Source organism: Chamaea fasciata, unplaced genomic scaffold (assembly GCF_029207755.1).
Source record: "Chamaea fasciata isolate MVZ Bird 193981 ecotype frontalis unplaced genomic scaffold, bChaFas1.0.hap1 SCAF_7, whole genome shotgun sequence".
NCBI lineage: Eukaryota > Metazoa > Chordata > Aves > Passeriformes > Sylviidae > Chamaea > Chamaea fasciata.
Genome location: NW_027094092.1, coordinates 54,824,392 through 54,847,783, shown reverse-complemented (window position 1 = coordinate 54,847,783; position 23,392 = coordinate 54,824,392). Strand labels below are relative to the sequence as shown.

General features: G+C 42.6%; 1 protein-coding gene across 3 annotated transcripts; it reads left to right on the top strand.

Annotated features, from left to right (window-relative positions):
• Positions 1 to 5,694: 5,694 nt before the first annotated feature.
• Positions 5,695 to 19,937, top strand: LOC136292769 (SERTA domain-containing protein 2-like). Of its 3 annotated transcripts, XM_066188961.1 has the most exons (4): positions 5,695 to 5,799; positions 7,602 to 7,700; positions 8,705 to 8,823; positions 16,387 to 19,937. In XM_066188961.1, exon 4 carries the CDS (start codon positions 16,391 to 16,393, stop codon positions 17,240 to 17,242), a length of 852 nt encoding a protein of 283 aa, XP_066045058.1. In that variant the 5' UTR covers positions 5,695 to 5,799; positions 7,602 to 7,700; positions 8,705 to 8,823; positions 16,387 to 16,390; the 3' UTR covers positions 17,243 to 19,937. The 3 variants fall into 3 exon arrangements, with proteins under 3 accessions (XP_066045058.1, XP_066045059.1, XP_066045057.1); XM_066188962.1 differs by lacking the exon at positions 7,602 to 7,700; XM_066188960.1 differs by lacking the exon at positions 5,695 to 5,799 and having other exon boundaries at positions 5,958 to 7,700.
• Positions 19,938 to 23,392: the final 3,455 nt, after the last annotated feature.

The window sequence follows — 23,392 nt, the reverse complement described above, 5'->3', positions numbered from 1 at the left end:
CTTGTCTCCCTATTGCTTTAATAATGTGTTTCAGTCTAATTCAGCTTCTCATACTTCACTTCTGCTGATATAAAATATATCTATAATAATGATAATAATGATAATAATAATAATAACAACAATAAAGAAGCTTATTTTCTAACTGCTATTTCATTTCTTTAGTGATCTGTTGCTACAAATGGTGAGAGATGATACTTGCTGGTGGGGATTTTCTTAATTTCTACATGTAAATGGGAAATTAAAAAAAAAAAAAAAAAAAAAAAAACAACAAAAACAGCCTCTTAAAATAGAAAGGCTTGTGACAGATTTTGCTGCCACTGCTAGCAGCCTTTTTCCTCTAGTACTCCTAGGGAAGAGTCGTGAAGCTTGCACAGCATCAGTGCTGTGTGTCAGACAAGGCAGTTGGTCTGCCTGGTGTCACTGGGCTGTAGACTCACACAAAAGAAAGCACTGTCAAGCACATAGCTAATATCCAATCTGCTTCCTTTGCAGGTAACACTGACTATCTGTCCCCTTCTTCTGTGTCTGTGGCTTTATTTCTCCTTTTCCCTTGCCAGAAAATCAGAGCTCGTGCATTTTGCAAAGGCAAGAAGTGCAAGGATCCAGGCTGCTGTAACAATGGCTTGTCTGCTTATTGCTTCTCTGTGTGTGGTGTTTGTTTGTTTCTTTTAACCCCATGTCTCTGCTGCAGCTCTGGGAGTTTGCCTAGCAAAAGACTGTCTGACCATAGCTATATTTGCCTAAAGGGCAAATTTGGTCAATGAAGATAGATTCAGGTCTCTGAATAAAAAAAGCACCTTTCCTGACCAGACTGCCTTGGAGGTGCAGCAGTGAAGGGTTTCAGCCTGGAGCAGGTTAGGGATTCACACGTGAGCTGAGCCTTCAGACTCACCAGGAATTACCTGTTCTCAAAGCTGTCCTTAACTTTTTTTGAAGTGTCAGGTATGTCTGGGCTGCTTTAGTAAGCATTTTAAAAGGCATTATTGTAAATGGACTGAGAGTATAGTTTAATATTGTAGTTACCAGACCATTATGGATTTTTTGTGTCTCAGAATATTGATTTGTGTGACTGTTTTACAGTCCTGCAACTTATGCCATACTCTCTTTTAAGTAAACAAACTGTAAAAAGTTAGAATGAAAAACACACATTTGCTTTCTGACATCTATGATAAGACAAAAATTCTTCCAAAAATTACTTCTGTTCAAAGTGAAAGTATGCTTGTATCTCAGGCCTAGGATATATAGTCCCATATGCAAAAAGAAAAAGAGACTGCTGATGACAAATTTTGTTTGCTCATCAGTTCTTAAATGAGTGTTATTTCACACTCTGTGACTAATACTAAGAGTACAAAGCCACTAAGTTTCAAAGAAATGAAATAAACATTATGGGAACATACATATTTTTGTCAATATGGCTTATCAAATGCAAGGTTTTGCAAGGATTGTCTGAACTTCTTTTGTTGTCTCCTGCAAAGCTGACAGTTAAGTTTTCCTACTTTTTTCCAAGGAATTTTCATGGAGAGGCAAAAACCCATCAAATAATTTGTCAGGAAAGAGATTTATTTTAGATGTTTGTAGTGCCTTAAAAAAAAAAAAAAAAAGCTAGTGAAAAATACAGACATTTTTATTATTTGACATAATTTTCATAAGTTTGGGAGCTCTTTCTTTAAAAAAACCCACAATAATTATTCATTTGCTTAACCAACATTCTCCCAAAATGAGTAGTTTATGACCTGAAGAATTATTGTGGTAAACATTCAAGCATGACAAACATGTCAACAGGAAAACCTAATGCTAGAGGCCGCTTTGCAATGCCAGGGAAATATTTGAGTAATTTCAACTGTCATCGTTTAGGGAAGAGTAACTGAAGACACAGGTGATTACATGACTTCTTGGAAAACCAGAATTAAACAGAAATTGTATCCCCATGTAAGCTGTATTTGAAAGTCCCCAAAGAGCTTGTGGGAGGTGTGCTGCAGCAAAGGAACTGTATATACTATTTTTCATGTTCCATTTACAGACAAGATTTGGAGAGGAAATCAAGAAAAAGTAATGCAACTTCAACCTGGGCTTGTGCAAGCATACAAAACAGGACTTCCAAAGGGAAGAGCAGGTATGTTGATAAGAAACAAACTCAAAAACCAAAAGAGTTTAATACATTAAAAAAAAAAAAAAAAAACAGTACTTGTAACAAATTCACTTTTCTGTGTTTGAAGTCATTACTGAGAGAAAGGGTAGATATGGAAAGCACTGGGTGTTTGGATTATTTTGTGTCCAGTGAGCTGACTGAAGTTTAAGACAAAATTGTTGAATGGTTAATTGTTTAAATTGAAGCTCGTACTGTAATTTGCTTTTGTGTTTCTGCTTTGTTTGAAAGGTACAAGGGGGAAAGTGCTTTTTCTTGTAAATTGTGATTCTTTTGACAAAAGAGAACAGTGGCTAATTTCCTGCTCTGAGAAATATTCAGTAAGGTGTTGTTAGGTTTTATAATACCCATCTCGTGTCATAGCTTTTTCTAATAAATTTGAGTAAGTGTAGGATTAGTTTGTTCACAGAGGCTTTACCACCAAAAAGAGATGGTAAAACTAACTGGGCTTTAGTGCAATGTGCTCTGCCTTTCTCACTTCCCTATGGAAGGATGGCATAACAGGATCATTTTGCCATTCAACTTCAGAATAGCTAATTTATTTCAATCAAATCTGTCAGATCTCACCGTCACTACATTTTTAGAATGTTTCCAAGTGTGGAGATACCAGAAGAAAACAGCATTCTGTACTGATACCCAGTAATCTCGATAAGGGAGAGACATAAGTTTCCAGGCATGAGACCAGCTTCAATTAGAGCTCATCCCTTAGACACAGAGTAATTAATCACAGATATAAATCCATAGGAAAGCAGTCTTCAGTAGTTCCTGTGTTCCTGGAACCGTGTTTTTGAATAGATGCCGAGTATGAAGGTAAGAAGAAGTGGCAACCTCCAGCTTTCCTTTCAGATGAGTTATATAGAGACATTGATTGGTTTGAGGGTTATGTTTTTTCCTGGTTTATGCAAGATTTGCTGCAAAAGCAAATATGCTGCTCATGAGAATGGCATCCTGGCCTCCTGCAGCGTGTATAGTCATACTGAAAGGCCGTGTTTAAATCATTAAAAAATCATATGCAATCCTCTGCCTCAAGCTTAGCTCAAGTCAAAATGGGAGAGCATTAGACTCCTAGAACATGACCACATTTGAGAAAATAAGGACCTTTTAAAGGAAGTTTTTTTTAAGAAAGACCTTATATGTGACCTCAGACCTCTAAATTCTGTGTGAAACAAGCATGGCTCCTCTAGCACGAGACATTAAATATTGCCAAGCTAAATGAGGTTCCAGTTGTTTTATGTGAATCCCACTGTTAACACTAGCAAAAAAAATGACCAAATAATCACCACATTTTATGTCCTTTCTATTAACTTCTTCAAGTATTAAGCCATAAATCCAAAGATCTGATGCATGCATTTAAACAACCTCAGGTTCTTTTTTTCTGTAGCTCTTGTCAGAGCATGCTTGGAACAACTGACCTTTCTAGAAACACCCAGTATAGAAGGTACATTCTATACCTTTCCTATTGCACAGAACAAAAATTGCTTACAGAGCAGCTGACCACCTTAGATTAATAACTCAAGACAGAGTGAGGAGAGCAGGGTGACCAGTGTTGGTGTCTTTCTGGAAGGTCTCCTGGACTGGAGGAGAATGGCTGTACCAGAGGCTCAAGCTGTAGGAAGAGAGAATCGTCCAGGACTATACTGGTGCTGCAGGACTGCCCAGACAGAGGTCACAGACTTTTGGCCAGCAGGGGTCAAGTCTGCAAAGCCTAATCTTGGCTCAGATTATGGGGACACTCTGGAGGTACTGCTAGTTAAACTGCCCCTTGATATTCCATATTCGACATAATGTTCCAGATCCATCCCTTCTGCACCAGCTACCTTTGTGTGCCTATCCTGTGTCTATTCCTTGGAGATAATCCCCAGCATATGGCAGGGGTCGGTCCTGGTGCAATTCTCCTGGTTGTCCCTGGCTGACTTTAGCAGACAGAAGAATCCTGAACATCCCAGAGTTATTGCTCCACATAAGCCACAGTGTGTGGTGGGAAGGAAGGGGTCTGGGGGAGGTATTTGGTCCTCTCCTCCCCCTCGGTGCTGACACACTTGGCGCAGCAGATGGACCATGGGGGTCGGGGTGTCACCCCTCAGCCATGCAGGGAGGCAACACAGCTCTGGCAGCGTGTCAAAAAGGATTCATTAGTGCTTCTCATGGCAGCACTCGCTCCCCTTCTGTGCTCCATGACCCCCAGCAGTGAGGTCAGAGCACAGCTGTGGCTGAGGAACTTGGGGGCACCACGCTGCAGGAGAGAGGTGGCCCGGAGAGATGGTCCCCTCATCCTCAGCGAGGGACCCGCGGAGTTCAGCTCCAGCTTTCTCTCTGCCCTTCACCCCTGCATTTGGGTCAGGCCTTGCACACTCCTACCCCTTCATGAGTGCCCATCAGAAGACACAAGGGTTAAAATCTGTTGGATCTGAGGGTTTAAAAGAAAAAATCTCCTTTGCTGAATAACCACAAAAAGCAGCTGATCTTTCATCAAAGTTGTAGTGTTATCTCCACCAGACAATTGCAAATGTTTCTGTAGTATTTATGAGACCGACATGGAACCTTGTGTGTGAACTTGTTCTGTGCTCACCGTCACTGTAGGAACCCGTCTCTGCAAATGTCCTTGAGTTTTGTCTGGTTTTCATGTCCTAGAGATTGACTCTTTCAGAGATGAGTTTAGATCAAGCAGCTTTTTGGGGATGCTTTAGGTAACAAACCCATGGCAGGGTTTGACAAAGGATCAAAATCGATCTTTACAAATACTTCAGTGTCAGATTTTGAAATCTGGTTTGTACAAACACTCGTGCCAATGTAACTTCATTACGCAAATGCCCGTGAAAAGCAAATACGAGGTTTGAGCACGGCTAAAGCCACCTCATCTTTGGAAAAAAAAAAAAAAATCAAGTGAATATTCATGGGAGAATTGTGCAATATTTGACGTAGCTCTAGGGCTGGTCGGGAGACGTGTGCGCCTCGTTTCCCAACAGCCTTGGCACCGGGCGTTGTAGGACCGCTGCTCTGCAGAGGCCCTGGGCGTGCCTTTTACTGAAATTTGGTAGTTTTGGTCACAGACGGACTGCGAGTTTATACAAAAAAAAAAGGGGGGGGGGAGGGAGGGGCGGGGGTGGTTGTGGGATTGGGTCCGGGCTGGCCGGTGGCTCCGCGGTGGTTTGAAGGCGCAAAGTGCGGCAGCAGCGGCGGGCGGAGCAGCGCGATGCGGAGCCGAGCCCGGCCCGGCCCCTCCGCCATCCCCGGCAGCGCGGGCGGGGCCGCCCCCGGAGCGCCGCGCCGGGGGACGCGGGACTCGGCGGCGCCCGTGCCCTCATTGGGCGAGGGGGGCGCGCTGCCCCGCCCCCCCGGCTCTCCCGGCTCTCTCATTGGGCGGCGCCGCGGGACCAGCCGTAGCCCCGCCCCCCCGGCTCGCCGGCCAGTCAGAAAATGGTTGCCGGGCAGGTTGAAAGGGTCGCCGGCCAATGGGAGGGCGGGCAGCTGGCGCGCGCGGCGCACGCAGCGCCCCACGGCGGGAGCGGCGGGTGGAGGGAAGGGCGGAGCGGAGGCTGCTGGCGCCCGGCGGGGGTGGCGCTGCCTCCGCCTCCTCCCGGCCCGAGTCCCAGCCCCGCCGAAGGGAGGGAGCTCGGCCGGCTGCGAAGGGACCGGGGTTCCTCTGCTCCCAGGTGGGGCGCCGGTCGGGAGGCGGCGGGAGGGCGCGGGGCTGGGAGCCGGGGGCAGGGGACGGCAGCGGCGGGCGTGGGGTAACGGCCGGGTACGGCGGGAGGCCGAGGCGGGGGCGGCGGGAGCCCCGGCGGGGCGGGGGGGCTCTGCCGGTGAGGGGTGGAGGGGCATCCGGCGGTGCGGTGGGAGAGGAGGAACAGCGGGGACAGGTGGAGCGGACGGCGGGCCCCGGCGGTGGTGAGGTGCGGTGCGGAGGGACGGCGGCCCCGGGGAGCTGAGCTGGGACCGGGGCCACAGCGGGGCCGGGTGCGGGCACGGCGGCCCCGGGGAGCCGGGCTGGGCGCGGGGGGAGCGCCCGGAGCGCGGCCGGCGGTGGAAGTTGTTCGCGCAGTTATAATTAGCCCGGCCGGGGTCTGAGCGAGCCCGGCGGAGGAAGGGGGAGGAGTGTAACTTTTCGCAGCTCGGGAAGCCCAAGGTTGTCTCTGGTTACCGCTGCCCACGGCCGCGGGCGGGGGGGGCGGGACGCCCGCAGGAAGCACCGACACTCCTTCCACAAAGGCCAAATGGTGGCAGGAGCCGCGGGAGCGGCTGCGGGAGGGCGGCAGGAAAGGGCTTTCCCCGGACCCCAGCGGTTCCATCCTGGTACTCCTGCTCGCTGCCGCTTGGTTGTGGCGACTTATGTATAAGCTGCAGTTACCTTTTTAATAGCAGGTTTTGTTCGGCGTAGTAAACGCGTGTTAGTCTGGGCTACGAGCAGGTGAATAGGGCTGGAGGAGCGTAAGATTGGTCTTTAGGCATATTGCCGATCAAGCTCGCAAATAGGTGCTGTTAATAATTTCTGCCCTAGTTAGGCCTGGAATTTTTCAAACTGTGTTGGAATGCTCGTTTCTAAAAGCATATGTAGGAGCCTTATGCAGTAGTTTTCCACTTAATTTTTGATGTGGCTAAAATTCCGTAGTTCAGGCAGCTAACTGCTATGTGGGAAATACCATTAACATTGAAATGATGCTGTAATCCCAAAATTCTAAAGTGACCCCTAAACACATACTGCCAGGAAGGGAAGACAAAAAGTAATCCAGTTCATGGTGATTTGCAGCTACTCTGTGTCTTTTATAGTTGTTTTTTTTTCCCTAACAGATTGTAAAAACTATACCTAATAACCTTGGTTCTGTACTTCTTCCTGACACTCAACCCAGTGTGAAATCATACAGGGCAAAAGTCAAAACGTCCACAGTTACTGCTGCAGGAATCCTTTGAAGTATCTAATAAAGAATTTAAATTTGAAAACTTCTTGCCTTCATCTCCTTCTAGCAAAAATATTGGACTTCTAAAACACAAGTAACAGTTCTATTTTTTTTATCCAGTGCTTCTAATTTTGTTGGGTTTGGGGTTTTTTAGCTAAGGTGCTAAAATCTAAATTTTACTATGCTTGTTAGCTTTGTGAAGTTGTTTTCACATAAAAAAATCCTAAAACTCTAAAGCATGTGTTTTTATATTCGGTGTGTAGAGAATGCAGTGACTGCACACCTCTCCCTGTGACCTAACAAGTACACCTTATTAAACCTCAGTAGTGACCATCTGAAGTTCTGCTGTTTCAGAGGAAATAGGTTATGAATCTTCATTTGTCTCTTTCTTGTGTGTTTTTTTTTTTTTAATTATTTATAGATAGTGCAGATATCATACTGGGAAAGAAGTCAGCTTCGAGGAGGAGGAGGAGGGAGATTTAATGTGTTTGATGCTGTGGGTTAGACTTGGCTTGCTTAGGTCACGGGCATTTTACTGCTGTTTTACTGCATCTTTACAGTTCCGAGGTTCTGTAAGCGGCGGAGCCCTTTGGTAGCATCAGGCTATGAGTTGCTATGTAAGATGAACTGTAGGCGTTTACTTGCCCGTCTCTCTGAATGTAAGATTGCCTTTCGCTCTGTATTATTTTAAGATTTGTGAAATAATGTATGAACTCTTTGATTTTTGATCACAAGGGCTGTGTTTACCTGGATAGTACTGATCCTTGCTCCTGCGGTGCATTTGTGAGGCGGTTTGCCGTGGCTGGGTCAGGTGTCTGTGTGTGTGATGTGCACAAACAGGGATGTCACATCCAATCCTGGCTGCAGGCTGTTAGCCCCTGCAAGGGCTTTAATCCTTGGAATTCATGAGTTTGATTCTCCAGGTGGAGGTGAGACCTCAAGAGCATGGATCATGCGATTCCCTCCACATTTCCTAGCCTAGTCCATAGTCTACTGTCACTTCAGCCTTTTCACATTTCCCAGTTTCCAATGCCTTGAGCTAATCCATGATTTAATCCATGTGGTCTCTAGCCATACTGCAGATATTGCTCTATCAGGGGTTTGATGGAAATGGTGCCACACTGAACATTAGACACAATCGTAGGACACCTTGTCAACTATCTTCTCATACTGTTTTTGTGTATGCTGAAAAAGAGGAAAGTTGGAGGATTAAATAAAAATCTAACTGCTTTTGCAGCCTGTAAGCATTAGGGGTTAATTCTGATATGTAGTTCTTCACCATGCATGGTGTTCTCTCTCCTGATTATGTAATTTTGGAGATGATTACAATTGTAATTTGGTGTTCAATAACCTGAGGAAGTAGTAGTGCGAGTCCTTATCCTAAAACCTAACACTTAGAGGATCAGCATTCTGTAATATTCATTTATGAAAGATAATTTCCACATTTTATGTGTTCAGAGGTGAAACTGTTAGGTCCTCTTATTTGAGTGTATTCATGAATTTTAGGGGGTTTACCCGTTTTTACCTGCTTTAATAGAATTTAGCACAAATAATTTTAAAAGTTGTATTGGATTGTGTTCTTAATGCTTCTGGTTTAAAAAAATAAAAAAACACCACATAGTAATTAAATACTCTGGTTTTGTTTTTTTTTTTTCCTCTTAAGTCGCATCATCCTACCTCGGTGGATGGCTTGGCCTCTGGGATAGTTCAAGACTCTTGGATGACCACGTTTTATGCAAAATCCAGAATCTTCCTGCCTGGACTCCTTTCTGTTTTCTAAGGGTAACTACTTGTATGATTTTATGCCATTGTATCTTAATGTGCATCAGGCATGTTCTGATAACAGGCTGCAGATGTTATTTGTGGATTAGAGTGCTAAACTGAAATATTTCTTTAAAAAATGGGATATATAATATAAAGTGACATAAAACTCTTTGGTTTGAGAATTCTGAATTTCCATTACTATTTTTTCCTTCATAAGGGGGAATTACTACTGTTCAATAAAGCACATTGCCTTAAGATCAATTTTTCTTGGAAATTGCTTAATTAAGACTTGAGTCTTATGGCAAGATCCACTGTTCAGCTGCTAAAATTGAGTGTTGCCATTTTGTGTTGTGAGAAGGTGGGACTGGATACTGAAGTAAAGTTGTGTACTACAAGAGAAAATTCAATGATTTCTGATTTGGTTACTGAAAGGATAAATGCTCAGTCCTCTCTCAGGAAAATAGCTTTTTTTCTTGTTTGCTTTTACTGTTAATGGTCCGTTTTTTTCTGTTAAAGTGTGAGCATGCCAATTTTTAATATTTAACAAGCTATAACTTCCTTTAGTAGTAGATCTTTTAGATCACTGTAACCCTAAAACGTGTGTCAGTGTTATGCAGGTGAATGCATCTGGTATCTCTGTTTGAAGCAAATATGGGATTGAAACTGTTCAGTTGACTAGAGCAAGCTGTGAAGAGGTCTGTCATTGCATTTGCAGCTCTAATGATCTTTCGTCTCTCCAATGAGATGCTTTGGTAGAACCATAGTGGTTTGGTTCTTCTTGTTTCCTTTGAGTCTTATGTTCTCATTTAATTATAGTTTAGTTTTACTGTGGGAGTTTCTAGGTTTAGTAGCTCTTGATCATGTATTAGCTTTTGCCAATTGGTATAGATTCTTAGTTTAAATTATTCCAGACCCTTCTTCCACTTAAAAAAAAAAAATCCACACAAAATCCCTGAAAAAACCTTGGTAAACACACTCTCATTAAAAATATACACATGAGCTTTATTAATAAATGTGGAATGAGAACCACAAGTGACAGACAAGAGTGACAGTAGTTTAGTTTGGGGTTTTTTAGGGATGGAAGTTTCTCTCCACTAAGCACTGGAAACCACTTGTTTTAGCTGTAGAAGGCACAGATCCTAACACAGGAGTTGCTTGTCCAGCGTGAAATGCCATGCTCTGAAACTTAGCTGCCATAGTTTGTAAAGCAAAGCTCTTATCAGTGCTTTGTGAATTGAAGTGGGAGTAAGGAACTTAGAAAGATGTCCTTAAGTGCAGGAATTATCCAGATCCCAGTAGACATAACAAAAACAGGTTGTTGTGGGGGGTTTCAAACTAACTTTTAAATCAAGGTCAAACTTACTTCCAAATGCTTCCTAAACATAATTTCAGCTCCTAAAACGCTTGTGTATGTTACAGGTTTATTTTCTACTTCACACATAGTGAATGACGGTGGGAACATTATTAATTCCAGAGTAATTCTGTTCTAAACTCAGTCTTCCTCTCATTCCTTTCCTGTACCTAATGAATGCTATTCAGGCTAGTCTTACTTTCAAAATGTGGGGAAATCCTTAGGTATGGGGTTTTTCAGTGTTTTGTTTTCCGGGTTGGGGTGTGTTGTGTATGTTTGTTTTTGGGGTTGTTTGTTGTTTTGTTGGGGTTTCTTGAGTCTGAACAGCAGCATATCTTGGTTCTGTGTTCCAGTTGCTTTGTACCAGACCGTGGGTGTGTTATAGGTCAGGGTTTGTTGACCAAAAAGTTGACATTAAGTCTGCTTTCTTTGAGCAGCTATTTTCTGGTAATTTCTGACTCTTGTGAGGAAGTTGTTGCATAGGAGTTTAGGTATGGGAGTAAGCTGGTAGGACTGCACTCCTCCCTGTGTGCACACTTTTAGTCACTTGTGCCTTCTCCAGCAGTTACTCATCTTGGCTAAACTGGGGCAGTGCTGAGGAGGGGGTGGGGAAGCAATGGGCTTAAACACACTTTTGTATATTTGGAAGTATCTTCAGGTCTAAACTGCTTTTTCCTTTGGTGTTTCCTAAGGGGTTTAGTCCTTCCCTCACTTTCTCTGGGTAACAGCTGAAAAGGTGTGTGGGGATCTCCAGCACTTGCTGGGGACCCCAGATCGGAGATGTTCTGTGTGCTCTGACAGCTTACACTGTTATGTAAGGCATGTCCAAGTGATCAGCACTAAGCCTGGATGGGAGGAAGGGATTTGTGTTGTGTCTGTTAACTGCACCTTCAGCCTTTCCATTTCCTTGTGCACTTTCTTCTACGTGAAGTACAAACCAATAGCCACTCCAGCACTTAATTAAAACTGTTCATGAAGGTGTGTTGCCTAAAAATATGTGTCGGGTAGGGGAAGGATTGTCATTAAACATCGTGTGCAGCATGCATAGAATAATTCTGGGAGGCAGCTGTAGCTGTTGGGGTGTTTGTCTTCCTTTGCACTTCTGCGGATAGATGTGTGCTTGTGAGGTGTGTCCATGGAAGAGAGGGGAGAGCAGAACACCAGGATATCAGCCAGCCTTGGTCAGTCACTAGCACAAGTCTACAGCACACAGAGACTTCTGCCTGTCTTTACTCTTACGTGGTTTCTACAGTTACGAGACAGAGGAGACTTGGAAAGAGAATTGCCCAAATTACAGTAGCAAGGAGTCTCTAATTTTGATTTTAATACTTAAGCTGCATTACTGTAAACTGGACAGGCAGCTTTCACTCATGAGGTGCTTACACACCTGCAAAGCAGGTATTTTTTTCCTGTAAGAAAAAGTAGTATTTCACTTTGAGACAGTCTTGGGCTGAAAAATGCAGCAGTGTGGCTGTACAGAAAGGATCAAGCAAGTTTGGATTGATTAATACTCTAAAAAGAAAAGCCAAAAGGAACCACTATGAATTCAGTTATCTTTACCTGCATAGTGAAGGCCAGGTACTTTATTCATGATCTTGCTATTTAAACATATTTAGTGGTAAATAAATAACTGTTGTGTAGTTTAATTCCATGCTTGTTTTGCGCATGAAAAGTTTGTGTTCAGATCATACTAACCCTGGCAGTTGTGTTTGATGCACTCATTATTTTTGAAGCTCTTCTTTACTGAAAATTGAAGGTCTGTGAGGTCCTGAGTTCTAAATATTGTTTAACGTTTCTCTTTAGTTCTTCGCCCTCATGTTCCAAAAAAGTTAAGTAGTAGTTTGCCCAGATAGAAGTAATTGAAGGTTTTCACATGTTGCATTATTCCTTGAGAGTGTTCCCAGCTGTACTTCCCAACCATGTGTCAGTGGCAGCTGCACTGTCAGACCGTGTGACAGATGGAGCTGAAATGGTGGCATGGGCCTTGTATTGTCCACAACACATCGCAATGTGAATTTCTCTTGGTCGTGAATTTCTCTTGGTCGCCTGGAATGTTTCTTCTGAGTAGCTGCACCCTGACCGGGCCTGTTTGTTTGGTATTGTGTGGATTTGCCAGCCAGAGATGTGCCTCTTCCCTCCCAAGTTTTTTCAGACCTCGGGATGGTGTAGGATTACAGTGCTTGGATGCTTCTTCCCATCTTAGCAGGAAGGAGTTGCTATGAAATGTCCTCCATGGAGGACTGGAAGGATCTGAGGAACATGCTGTCAGGGCAGAATTTCTGTGTAGACTCCATTGTAGTTCAGTGATGTGAATACAGAGTTTGGTACTCCCAAATACTGAGTTCACTTTGCTTCCTTTTCTCTGTATCTGAAAAACTATTTTCATTAAAAAAGCATTCTGCCATAAACGGCCTGTGGCTCAGTTCACATTACTATAATGACAGAGGGTGAGAAAATGCCAGGAAAAAAGTTGAGATGTGTTGCTCCTCATTGTTCCTGTTTTTCTCATGACAAAAGATTCTAAAATAGATCATCTGAATGGAAAAAAAAAATCCTGTTGTGGAACCTTTTCTAGTTGAAGAAAAGGGTGACTTAGAGCTTGCTACTTTTATAATTGAACATCTGTGTACCAACCTCACATTTGAAGTTGGCATAAACTTTTAATTTTTATTTAGTTTATTTACTTACAAGCTACAGAGTTATCAGATTGGCACTTCCCAAAATCCTGTTAGTTGATCCAATTTTTTGAGATGTGAGTAGGTTCCTGGAATTAAGCTGGAGTAAGGAGAGCACAGTTTCTGGAGACTCTGCTTTAGTGTGCCCAGATTGTGCTGCTTTGAGCAGGCAGCTGGGGGTTTGTGTGTGCACGGCTGCTTGTTTGCCCTGCTACCAAAAATTGAAGTGGAATAAGCACTGCATAATTAAATAATGCCATCACCATCTTCTGCTGCAAACTAATGCTGCAAAAGAGAGCATCTGACTGAATTTTGGGTTTGGGACGAGGTGTCAATACGCAGTGCTACGGAAGAACAGGCTTCTTAGAAAATACTCAGTGGTTTGTTAAGGATCTGATCCCGTCAGAAATTCTTGTGTTAAAAAGTAAAGCAAAAGGCCTGATAAAATGTAGATTAGCTGCTAACAAAGGGGCTTTGTGTCTTTTGTAGGTCAGCAGCTGAGTGTGTTTGACAAGAACTGAAATTTAATGTCTCCTGTAGCAACCATGACACTAGTCATTTTTAAATCCACTGTACCAATGGTACTCTGGTTTTTATTAGCCTTTTCCAAATTTTTGTGTAACCTCTGAAGTCGTCCAGCTCCTGGAGGGAGAGTAGGGGATCCTTCCTGTTGGGCAGTAAATCAGTGTTAGACAGAATTTCTAAAAGTAAGGTAGTACTGTGTTTGTTTATTTTAAAAACACATCTTGAGAGTCGGGAGTATGTTAAGTAGGAACATTTTGAAGTTGGAGCAAATAGTATTTCTTGCACTTCATTTTTACAGTCAAGTGCTGTCGTGCCCAAGCATTGTTACATATTTCTAAAATACTCTGGGACGAATTTTATGAAGGCAATTTGAGGAATCAAAAGAGGGGTGCCTGCCTATATGAGCATGAAGTATTTAGTCTAACTAGACTGTTGGATGAATTGAAAAGTAAAAGATGTCATATTAAGTTGTTTTTGTGAAATTATACATCCTTGCATATCATAGTCTGCTTGCTCTTTAAGCTTGCTTACAGAATTGAAATAATAGCACATTTTTGAGATGTTAGGAATTAACATCTTTTATGTAATTCAAAGAGATAGGAATGGTATGTCCTGTGTATGTAACAAAGTATAAATGTGTATTTAAAAAAGATACTAAAAGCAGTAAATTATCAAGACCAAGTATTCTGGATGTATGAAATGTCAGAATTGTTGTTTCCTGCGTGGTCATAACTTCATTCCCTTATGCGTGTAAATTTTGGTCTGTTTAACTAACTGAGAGAAACAAACAAACAAATCCAACTAGGGTCCTGAATGATGGTGCTTAGTGAAGAAACAGTTGTTTTGATGTATAATTTTTGTTCTTATGGTGATGCTATGAGGTAATGCCTGAGGTAGTACACAACATTTAAATGCTACTTAAAATAGAGAGTTCACAATTTTATTGTGAGTTTAGGATTTGCATAAATGATTGTCTTCACGACGAGAGTTGGTATATTTAGCAACAGTCTACTTGTCCTGCATAAATGTGATTTTCCACGGATTGTGTCAAAAATGATCAGTTACTGACAATATTGTCGGTAGTTAGAGGATCCTTGACACACAGGCTGCCTCCCCAGAATACTTTGTTTTTGTATTTTGTGCCTGAACTTTGTATCCAGATTTGCTCTGATTTTGTTGTAGCGGAGTGCTGGGTACTGGCTGGGTCTGTTTGCTCCCAATGGGGTGCCCGAGTGGGAAAGTGATAACACGATCAGTGTGGGAAGATGACCCAGGTGAACAGGCACACCAATCCGGACACCTTCTGGTTTTTAAAGAGATTCAGATGGTGCTGTGGCAGTTTAACAGAAAACTTTGGAGAAAAGCAGAGTTCCAAAGTTAAAAAATCGCAGCAGTGGTAAAATTGCAAGTAATTAAAGTTTGTTGCTATTTCAAGAGCGAGTATGTTAATGAACTGAAGATGGACCAGACTACTCCTTGCTAAGTAAAAATGCAGTCCTAAGACAAGTTGAATTTCATCCAGATATATTCTTTTTTTTAAAAAAAAAAAAAAAAGTGTGTACTATTGAGAAGTCTGACACCTAAACTCCTGTAGCAGCTGTCTGTTTTCTCTCACGTGTCTTGCTGAGGAGGATGCACTGCTTGCTTGCTTTCTGTTCCTCCAGAGGAGCCGAGTTCTCCAACAGCCTTGTCTGGGCAGATGGATGTAGCCATGCAGCCCCGCCATGCTCCCTGCAAATCTGGAGAAATCCTGAAAGTAAAGGAGGCTTTATCCTTCTGCCTTCTCCTTGTCCCCAAAAGTCTAGCAACAGGCTAGCAGCTGGCAGCTGCGGCCATCAGCTGAGCTATTGCTGGCAGCATCCAGTGCTCACATGAAAAGGAAGTTGGGAGGCCCACGGCAGCATGCAGGGTCTGGATCATTGTGCGTGAAGTATCTGCCCTTAATCTGCCACTGGTGTCTGATTTATGATTGCTTAATTTTTTTTAATAGTTTGAGAACGAGGTGTCTGTATTCATGGACATTTTAGGATGTGTGTAACTAAGATTTTACCAGTGGTTTTTGTGCAGAGTATACTCATTTTCTGTGTTTATATGAGTGATTGCTTAGGGCTTGTTGTCCCTAATAAAACTCTTTAGACTTGGGATGGTAATTGCAAAGTACCCAAGGAGTATTGGTTTGGATCACTTACATTTTAGATGTGTGTATGTACAAATTTTTGTACCACATTGTTCTAGACCTACTTTATTTCCGTGCAAGAGCACACAAAGCAGGATGAAAGCAACTAAATTCTAATTTATTCCTAACTATTTTTACCTGAATTGGTCACCTTTAAAATGCTGTTTGATGGCTTCCTGCCTGATGTTCTTAGTGTGAAGTCAGTAGCAGTTGTGAACCATCAGCCATGAGCACCCATTGTCTCTATGTGAGCTCAGTGGCCCAGCCAGATTTCCTCCCACATTTAAGCAAACTTCCAAGCTGTGGAATGGATGTAAGGGTCCCATGGGAGGCCCTGCTGTTGGTCTTGCTGTAAAACAATTTTGTGTCACCAAAGAAAGAAAGAAAGAGAGGAATCAGTCCTACATAGAGTTCTCAGAGACACTGAACAAGACTTTAATGAGATCAAGCCTTAATGAGATCAAAATGGGTGTTGAAAACTAGCTTGAAATCTTACCTGCTGTACCCAAGAATGAGTGTTAAAATGGAAATTATGAAATATTCTATAGAGTTATTTGATCCTTAATATAGGCATCTATTTTATTTCATGTGGGCAGTCAGATATACTTAGAAGTATGTAGCTTTTTTTAAAAAAAAGAGTTAGTATGTTTCTTCCATGTTTCTCATTTAGAAAGGAAATTGCCATGAAACAGTATAGCTGGAAATTGCATCTTTTCAATGGAAGTAGAATTGTGCAGGATTTCTTTGTCTCTTGATGTTCTGTGACATCAAAAGTCAATACATTGTACACTGCAGGGTTTTCAGAATTGTCTGTTGGGCCTGCCCAAGGTTAATTCATAAATTTTGTCTTCCAGGTTCATGTTGGGGAGAGGTCTAAAGCGCAAGCTGAGTGACTATGAGGAGAACATGGCTGGTCTCTCGAGTGCCTTTGATTCCAGTCGAAGTCTGCCCTACCCCCTCAAGAGGCAGCTGGTGCTCAACATGTGCCTCACCAAGTTACAGACGTACAAGATGCTGGTGGAGCCCAACCTGCACCGCTCCGTCCTCATCGCCAACACCGTGCGGCAGATTCAGGAGGAGATGAGACAAGAGAGCAGCCAGCAGCCAGTGAATATCTGCCCTGGCATTGCTGCTGCTTCTCACACCTACACAGGGATGGAGTCACCTGGGATTTCCCTTCAGTTGCCTTCAGGTGTTGGTCAGCAGGAGTCTCACTGCTGTGACCTGCGGTCTGTAGAAGACCCGATTGAAAACAGCCTGCTGATCGTTTCGGACGATGACATGTCGTCTGCTATTTCATCTATTCTGAAGGATTTAGACTTTGTAGAAGATATCAGCCCCCCTACTTGTCTGGTTCCTACTGGAGATGACCAGCCGAAGTTTCCAGAAAATACTGGTCTGAAACTAGAAGATGATAGACAGGATTTGAAGGGAGCTGAATGTGTGTTTGGTTCCTTTGAGATTTCAAATTCAACCAGTTACTTGAAGGATTTGGCAATAGATGACATTTTTGAAGATATTGACACTTCAATGTATGATTCAGACTTTTGTTGCCCTCCCTTGATGCCGCCCAGATCACCATCTCTTGCTACAGAAGAACCATTGAAAACCTTCCCGTCTTGTAATTCTTCTTCAGCAAACAACATTCAGATCTGCAGAACAGATCTGAGTGAATTGGACCACATCATGGAAATTCTGGTTGGATCCTGATACTTGTTTTACCCAAAGATACTTTTAAACTGCCACTTTCATTTGGTTTCAGGATAAAAGCCACTGGAATAGTTGTAAAGAATTCTTTAAAAAGCAAACTAAATAATAATTTGTCCATAGTAGGATTTTCTAAATAATTCCAAAACTTATAAACTGAAAAAGTGGCAGATTTTTTTTTAAAAAAAAGAGAATTATTTATCAGAACTGTGCAATCGTCATTTTCCTTCCAGGATGTATGTGGAACAATGGGCGCATACCCTCATCACCCCTCATGCCTCTTTCAATAAACTTTTTTATGTGCAATTTTTAATTTGACAGAAGAATTTACATGCAAAGCAAATTTCATATGAGGTGATCTTTTACAAAGCCTCCACTTTATTTTTAATATCAGAGTTTATGCCAAGCTGGCATCTGTCAAGTTGCAGAGTTAGATTGTGTGGATTGCAGACATGTTACTAGAGATGGGTATATTTTAAAAATGAGACACGCTTTGCTTTCTTTTGGTCAGAAAAGCAGATCAAGACACTTACCAACAAAGTCTCTTGCATTTTCTAAAGCATTCAGAACTATTTATTTTTGTAAATTTTATAGTCTTTCTACATTTTACTACGTTATTTCATCATAGTTCAAATATAATGGACTTCTAGTTGGATGTGTTTAGCACTACCTCTGAGCTGAAATGCTTTAACTCTTTCCAGTGCTTCATCTGAGACTGCAAATCTTTTTGTTTCTGTTTCTTTCTGGGGGAAAGTACTTCTAACTCATTAAGTTGATCCTTTGACAGTGACCTAGCTGATTTGTAAAATCAAGGGTATTCAATGTTTAAAAACTTTTAAGTATTTACAAATTAATTTATATGTAGATTGTGCAATTTAACATTTTTCTGTCAGTATTATGTGCTTAGATTTTGAATAATCTTGGCGTTCTTTAAATTAAAACTTACTATGTACAGGTAGCTTTTTATTCTCTTTTGGAAAACACTGTCCTTCAACCCTGCTTTCACTACAAATTTTAAGATGATTTTTTATGTGCAATATTATTTAAAAAGATACACATTTGTATACCTGGCATTGTGGGAAGAAACGCTTCAAACTTAAAACCTCTAGCACCTTTGGAGGATACTCAGCCAACATTTCTGCATCCTTTCAGAAGCCAAGCTGAGGACACTGAGGACACATCACCCACTGCTGTGACAGCCCCAGGAGCACCGTGGGGCTGTGGGGGGTCAGTGCTGGTGGCTCTGTCCTTCGGTGGGACTGGGGCCACCTGGAACCCTGGAGGTGCTGTCCCGGGTGGGGCAGCAGATCCACAAACACCCTGCTCAGCTGGAGATGAGGTTTGCAGTGAGAACTGTTTTTCCATCAGGCAGTTTGGATTCTGTGTTTCAGCCTGACCCGAGGTCTAGATGGATCCCTGCTATCCCCTTCTGAATTTCACACTTGCACATTGCTTTTTGGTTTGGGTTTTGGTTTTTATTTTTCCCTCCTTTTTTAATTATAAAACTTTTTCTTTGTATTTGAAAGCTGCAGCACCTGTCTTGGAAACTTGCAGTTGTAAAACCTTCGCTTTGGTTTGTTGTATTTTTGGGGTTTTTGTTGTTCTGCTGAGACTTTTTATGAACGGAGCGTTGGCAGAGGGAAAAAAATGTTGCCTGTGTGTTGCATCTCACAGAAGTTGAAATCCTGGCCCTGTTGAAGGGGCCAGGGTCTCACCTGGTATTTTTAGTCTTAACTGATGCTGTGGCACACCTACCTTGTGCAGAGATCTCCATTTTTTTACTGTGACTCTCTTGGTTAACAGTTAGCTGCCGACATAACTTGGTATCCCACGCCAATGGAGAACCATGTCGGGTCACATCCTCGCAGCCATCTGGGTTGTTTAGCAACCGAAGGGTATAAATGTATTTATATGCATATATTGTATTGATTCTAATATAAAACTTCTGATCTAAAGCATTTTGAATTGCTGGATAAAGGGATTTGTTTGAAGAGTGTATAACTAGTTCTTGAAGAGGTACAGCTTCAGAATGTACACAGATTGTGCATTGTGTATAGACTACTCTGGCTTTTCCTCAGCCTCTACTTTTGTATTAAAAATATGACTGAATAAATCCTTGAATTATTAAGGGCCTTCTGCACTGTGATGAAACAGAGATGCGGTTAAAAATGTCTTTAAATTCAGTGATGAGGGATGAAATAAAAAGACTGCATCTAATCTCCTTTTGCATATTGAAAATATGGAATGTTACTATGCAGTAAAGATATTTTGGTATGAAAATTGTATCATATAGCAAATAGTAAACACTTAATAAATCCACTTACCTTGCAGTCTCTACAGAAACAGGAGAGAAGACAACTTGCTTTTCAACATTTCTGTACTAAAGTTTTTTGTATACTGCAGCAAAAGACTTAATTGTTGGTAGATCTTTTATCAACAATTCAAAATGCAATTTTTGTACAAGTCCTGGCTACAGAGCTCTGTTTCTAATTGGTTGCTTGTGTCACAGTGCCAAGACCATGAGCTGGTGTGTAATGCAGTTCGGTTATGTTTGGAATTATGTGCAAAGGGAAGTTTAATTTTTAAATATGCACAAACTAATTTTAAAATCCTTCCATGTAAAATGAAGTTAGAGGCTAGTTGTGGTGGACCTATTTATTGTATGTTTGGAAATAAAAGCCACAGTTTTGCATTTAAACCAGTTCTCTTTTGGAGCCTTCACTATGTGATTGTTTTAAAAACAAAGCATAAAAAAAAATCTATGGCACCTTGCCACCTTTTCTTTGATCTTTCACTCACAAGGACATAACATTTTCCCTAGGCATTTGTACCTTTTCTTCCTTCTCTACATGCCTGCTCACCCTCATCCTTTGTCCCTAGAAATACTAAACGCCTTACAAATCTGTACAGAAATTGCATAGGCCAGGCCCCATAACAGGGTTCCACATGAGGTTTTCACGTACCCTGAAGGATGGATTCCTTTAGGGAAGCACCACAGCTTGAGCTGGGTGTCTCCATAAGGGGGACTGTGAACACTGAAATTCCTTGGCAGTTATGTCTATAGCAACAACAATAATAATAATTCAGACCATTACTAATACTAAGGTTTGGGATCCTCATCCTGTTTGCCCCTCAGTTGCTCAGGGGTCGTTGTCTTACACAGCATCTCAGCCTCCCAGCTTGGGAGCCTGAGTCTGCAATTTGGAATTTGGAATCTTGTAATAATGTTACACTTGTTTACCACAATCCATGGGTTTTCTCTACTTCAGCTATTAATATCCAAGCCGCAGCTTTGCTCTGGCTCTTAAGTTTTCACTAAAAAGCACTACACCCTGACACCCCCTTTGTAACCAAAGAAGGGATTGCCCACAGAGCATTTTTCCAGCTGGTGGGGTGATTCCTGTTGGGAACAGGTGACATGTGAGCTGTCCTCTGGGCTTTGTCTCCAGTGCCCTCTGAGGTGCTCCCAGCCCCTGCAGTTCTTGGTGTCCCTTCAGAGGTTGCTGTACCTGAAAGCAAGTGTCACATACAAGTGTCCTTGACACCCGTAGTAGTTGGTGGCTCTTCAGACCTGTGTGTTTGTCAGGCTGGCCAAAAGCCTTGCCACTCTGGGCTACTGAAAGGCAGCTTGTACAAATCAAACCAGCAGCTTCAGGTTTGGAGGTTTCCATCTTCCTGTTGCAGACCTCTAAAACGAGATCCTGACCCTTCTGCAATGAACTTTCAAGATTTAAATTGAGGCAGAATCACCATTTTCCCTCTTGTTTTAAGCGTTTACATAGAGACAAACCTCTTTATGTGCCTTTTTAAGAATTGCATCAAGTTCCCTCCATTTTAAGGGGAAGAAAAACATTCATATCATACAGACTGAGGCATAACACAGCACTCTCCAGCAGCTTTCACTGATGAGACTGCACTGGCTGCTGCTTACAGACTTCCTCCTCCCTTTGTCATGAAGCCTGCTGACCACAGTGTGTAAAGCACGGGTCTAGAAGGAGCTGCAGAGAAATCTGGTGGTGTGACCATGGTGCCATCAGCTCTTGGACTGACTCATTCCTGAGGAAGCTGCTACGGATGCTGCAGCACAGGGCTGAGCCTGAGCCCGTGGCAGCAGAAAACGCTGCCTCTCGAGGGTGTGCTGCAATTCAGTGTTTAAAGAAAATATTTTTGAAGCTTTCAGAGCAGGCTGAGACTGTTCAAAGCTGGTGTAGGTTTTCATATGCTTGCATCGATCTTAGCCACGCTGAAAGATCTGAGCTTAAAAGCATTCAGAGCAGCACAGCTCAGTGCAGTGCTACTTCTAAGAGCTGGCTGGGGAGGTCTGGGTGCTCCCCAGAGTGCTCTGTCCAGCTCTGCGTGCTGGAAGTGACACTTTAAAAGACTAATTTTCCAGCACAAGCAACAGTAAAATACACAAAATTAAATAACCTATCCATTAGTTCTGTGAGGGAGATGAGTTCTAAATTAGCAGCAAAACTAATTTTGAGCTGTTCAAAATCAGTTTCAGACGTGAGGCATTAAGCTCTGAAGATGGCAGAGGTATCTCTGTAGAAGTGTGTGTTAATAAAGCAGATGTTTGGGGAAGCTGGAGGATTTTTGGCATTTCAGGATTTGCCCAGCGTTCACAGGCATCTCGCCTTGATTGAAAAAAGCAAAAAATGTTGCAACTTCATTCCATACATTTTTCCCTCATCAGGGCCTGCTTACTCCACCCAGCAGAGCACTAAGCCAGGCAGGCTGTGCTCTGGCATCCAGGCTGTGCTGTGGGAGGCAATTTAGGAGGTTCTCAGACATACTTCAGTGGAAGGAGCAGAAACTTCCCTTTTGAATCTTCCAGAGTGAATCTAGAAGTTGGATCCACAAGGAAATTTGGGAGTTAACAATTAATTTGAAGGTAGCTCAGTTTTAGCCAAATTCCCTTCATTGTCTTAACTGGAGCAGGAGTACTCCAGAAGTCCCATTTCAAAAACTATTAAAGCTCATCTTCATGATTAAAAAGAAACACCGGAGTGCTTTTAAATCCTGCAATGACCTTGCGTTTTGAAAAAAATGTACATCTTTACAAGATTTACTTGTTTTTCACTCCATTTTCTGCATATGCAACCAATGGTGGGCTCGTTGTATGGTTAGAAATCATCCAGGAGTCTGACTGTCCCCCTTTCTTTTCTGGACTCTTTTTAAAATTATAATAATTAAATTCCACATTTTAGAATATGTATTGAAAAATTTTCAGTCTTTCACAATGAAGTTGGTTTGAGGAGTGTTTTTTTGCAAAGGAATGTTTACAGCATTCCTTCCACAAAGGAAGCATTTCAGTAATTACACTGCTGATTGGAACTTTGTAAAACTTTGTTCCATGGGTACATTTTCCCTCTAACCCCAGCAAGAAGAAAGATGCATTCCTGTCCAGCTCTGCTGTCCAGAACTCCTGCCTTGCTCTCGTTTTCACCTTCCCAAAATCCTAAGCAAATGTCAGAAGCCTGTGGTATTTGCTCTCCGCAAACACAGAGTACAGTAACATGTTTAGTCCATCAAAACTCAGGATTCCACAGCTGAGAGCTCGTAACTGAGATGAGAAAGGGTGGAACTCGTAGCTGAAAACCTGCTGAGGCACAAAGTGGTGTCTCCTGTGTGCACCACTCACAGAGCTCAGAGGTGCCTGCGGTGCCTCTGGGGACACAGCGTGTGCTGGCACCCTGGGCTGGCTGCCAGGGACAGCAGGAACGAGGAAATGACTCAAGGAAACCCACGGCCCCTGCGTGTGCAGGACACGTCAGAGGCGCTTCCGGCACCCCTCGTTTCCCAGGAGAACCACAGAAGGACAGCCTATGTTTTTGCTATGAAATGTGCCTAAAAATGGTTGGCTACACTTTGGTTTGTCTCCCTGATCTTTTGTCAGTCGTTAGAGTCCAGTTTTGGTTCTGTGGGTACCCCCCAAGTGTACTGATCATGTCCAAATTCTGCTGGGGGCTGGAGGGTTGCCAGAACTCCCCACCCTTAAAGCTGAATTCATTACCTTTGCCATTCAAATTTTGTTAGTCTTTTCCCCCAGACTGGTGAATTTGTTCATCTCAGATTGAAAATGGGCGTTAAAAGGTCCCTCAGTTGTCTCTTGCAGCCAGTGCTCGCAGGCAGTGAGGGCTCAGGTGGCCC

Coding starts and splice junctions, on each gene's coding strand:
- LOC136292769 (XM_066188962.1), top strand. CDS start 16,391: ATGTTGGGGAGAGGTCTAAAGCGCAAGCTGAGTGACTATGAGGAGAAC.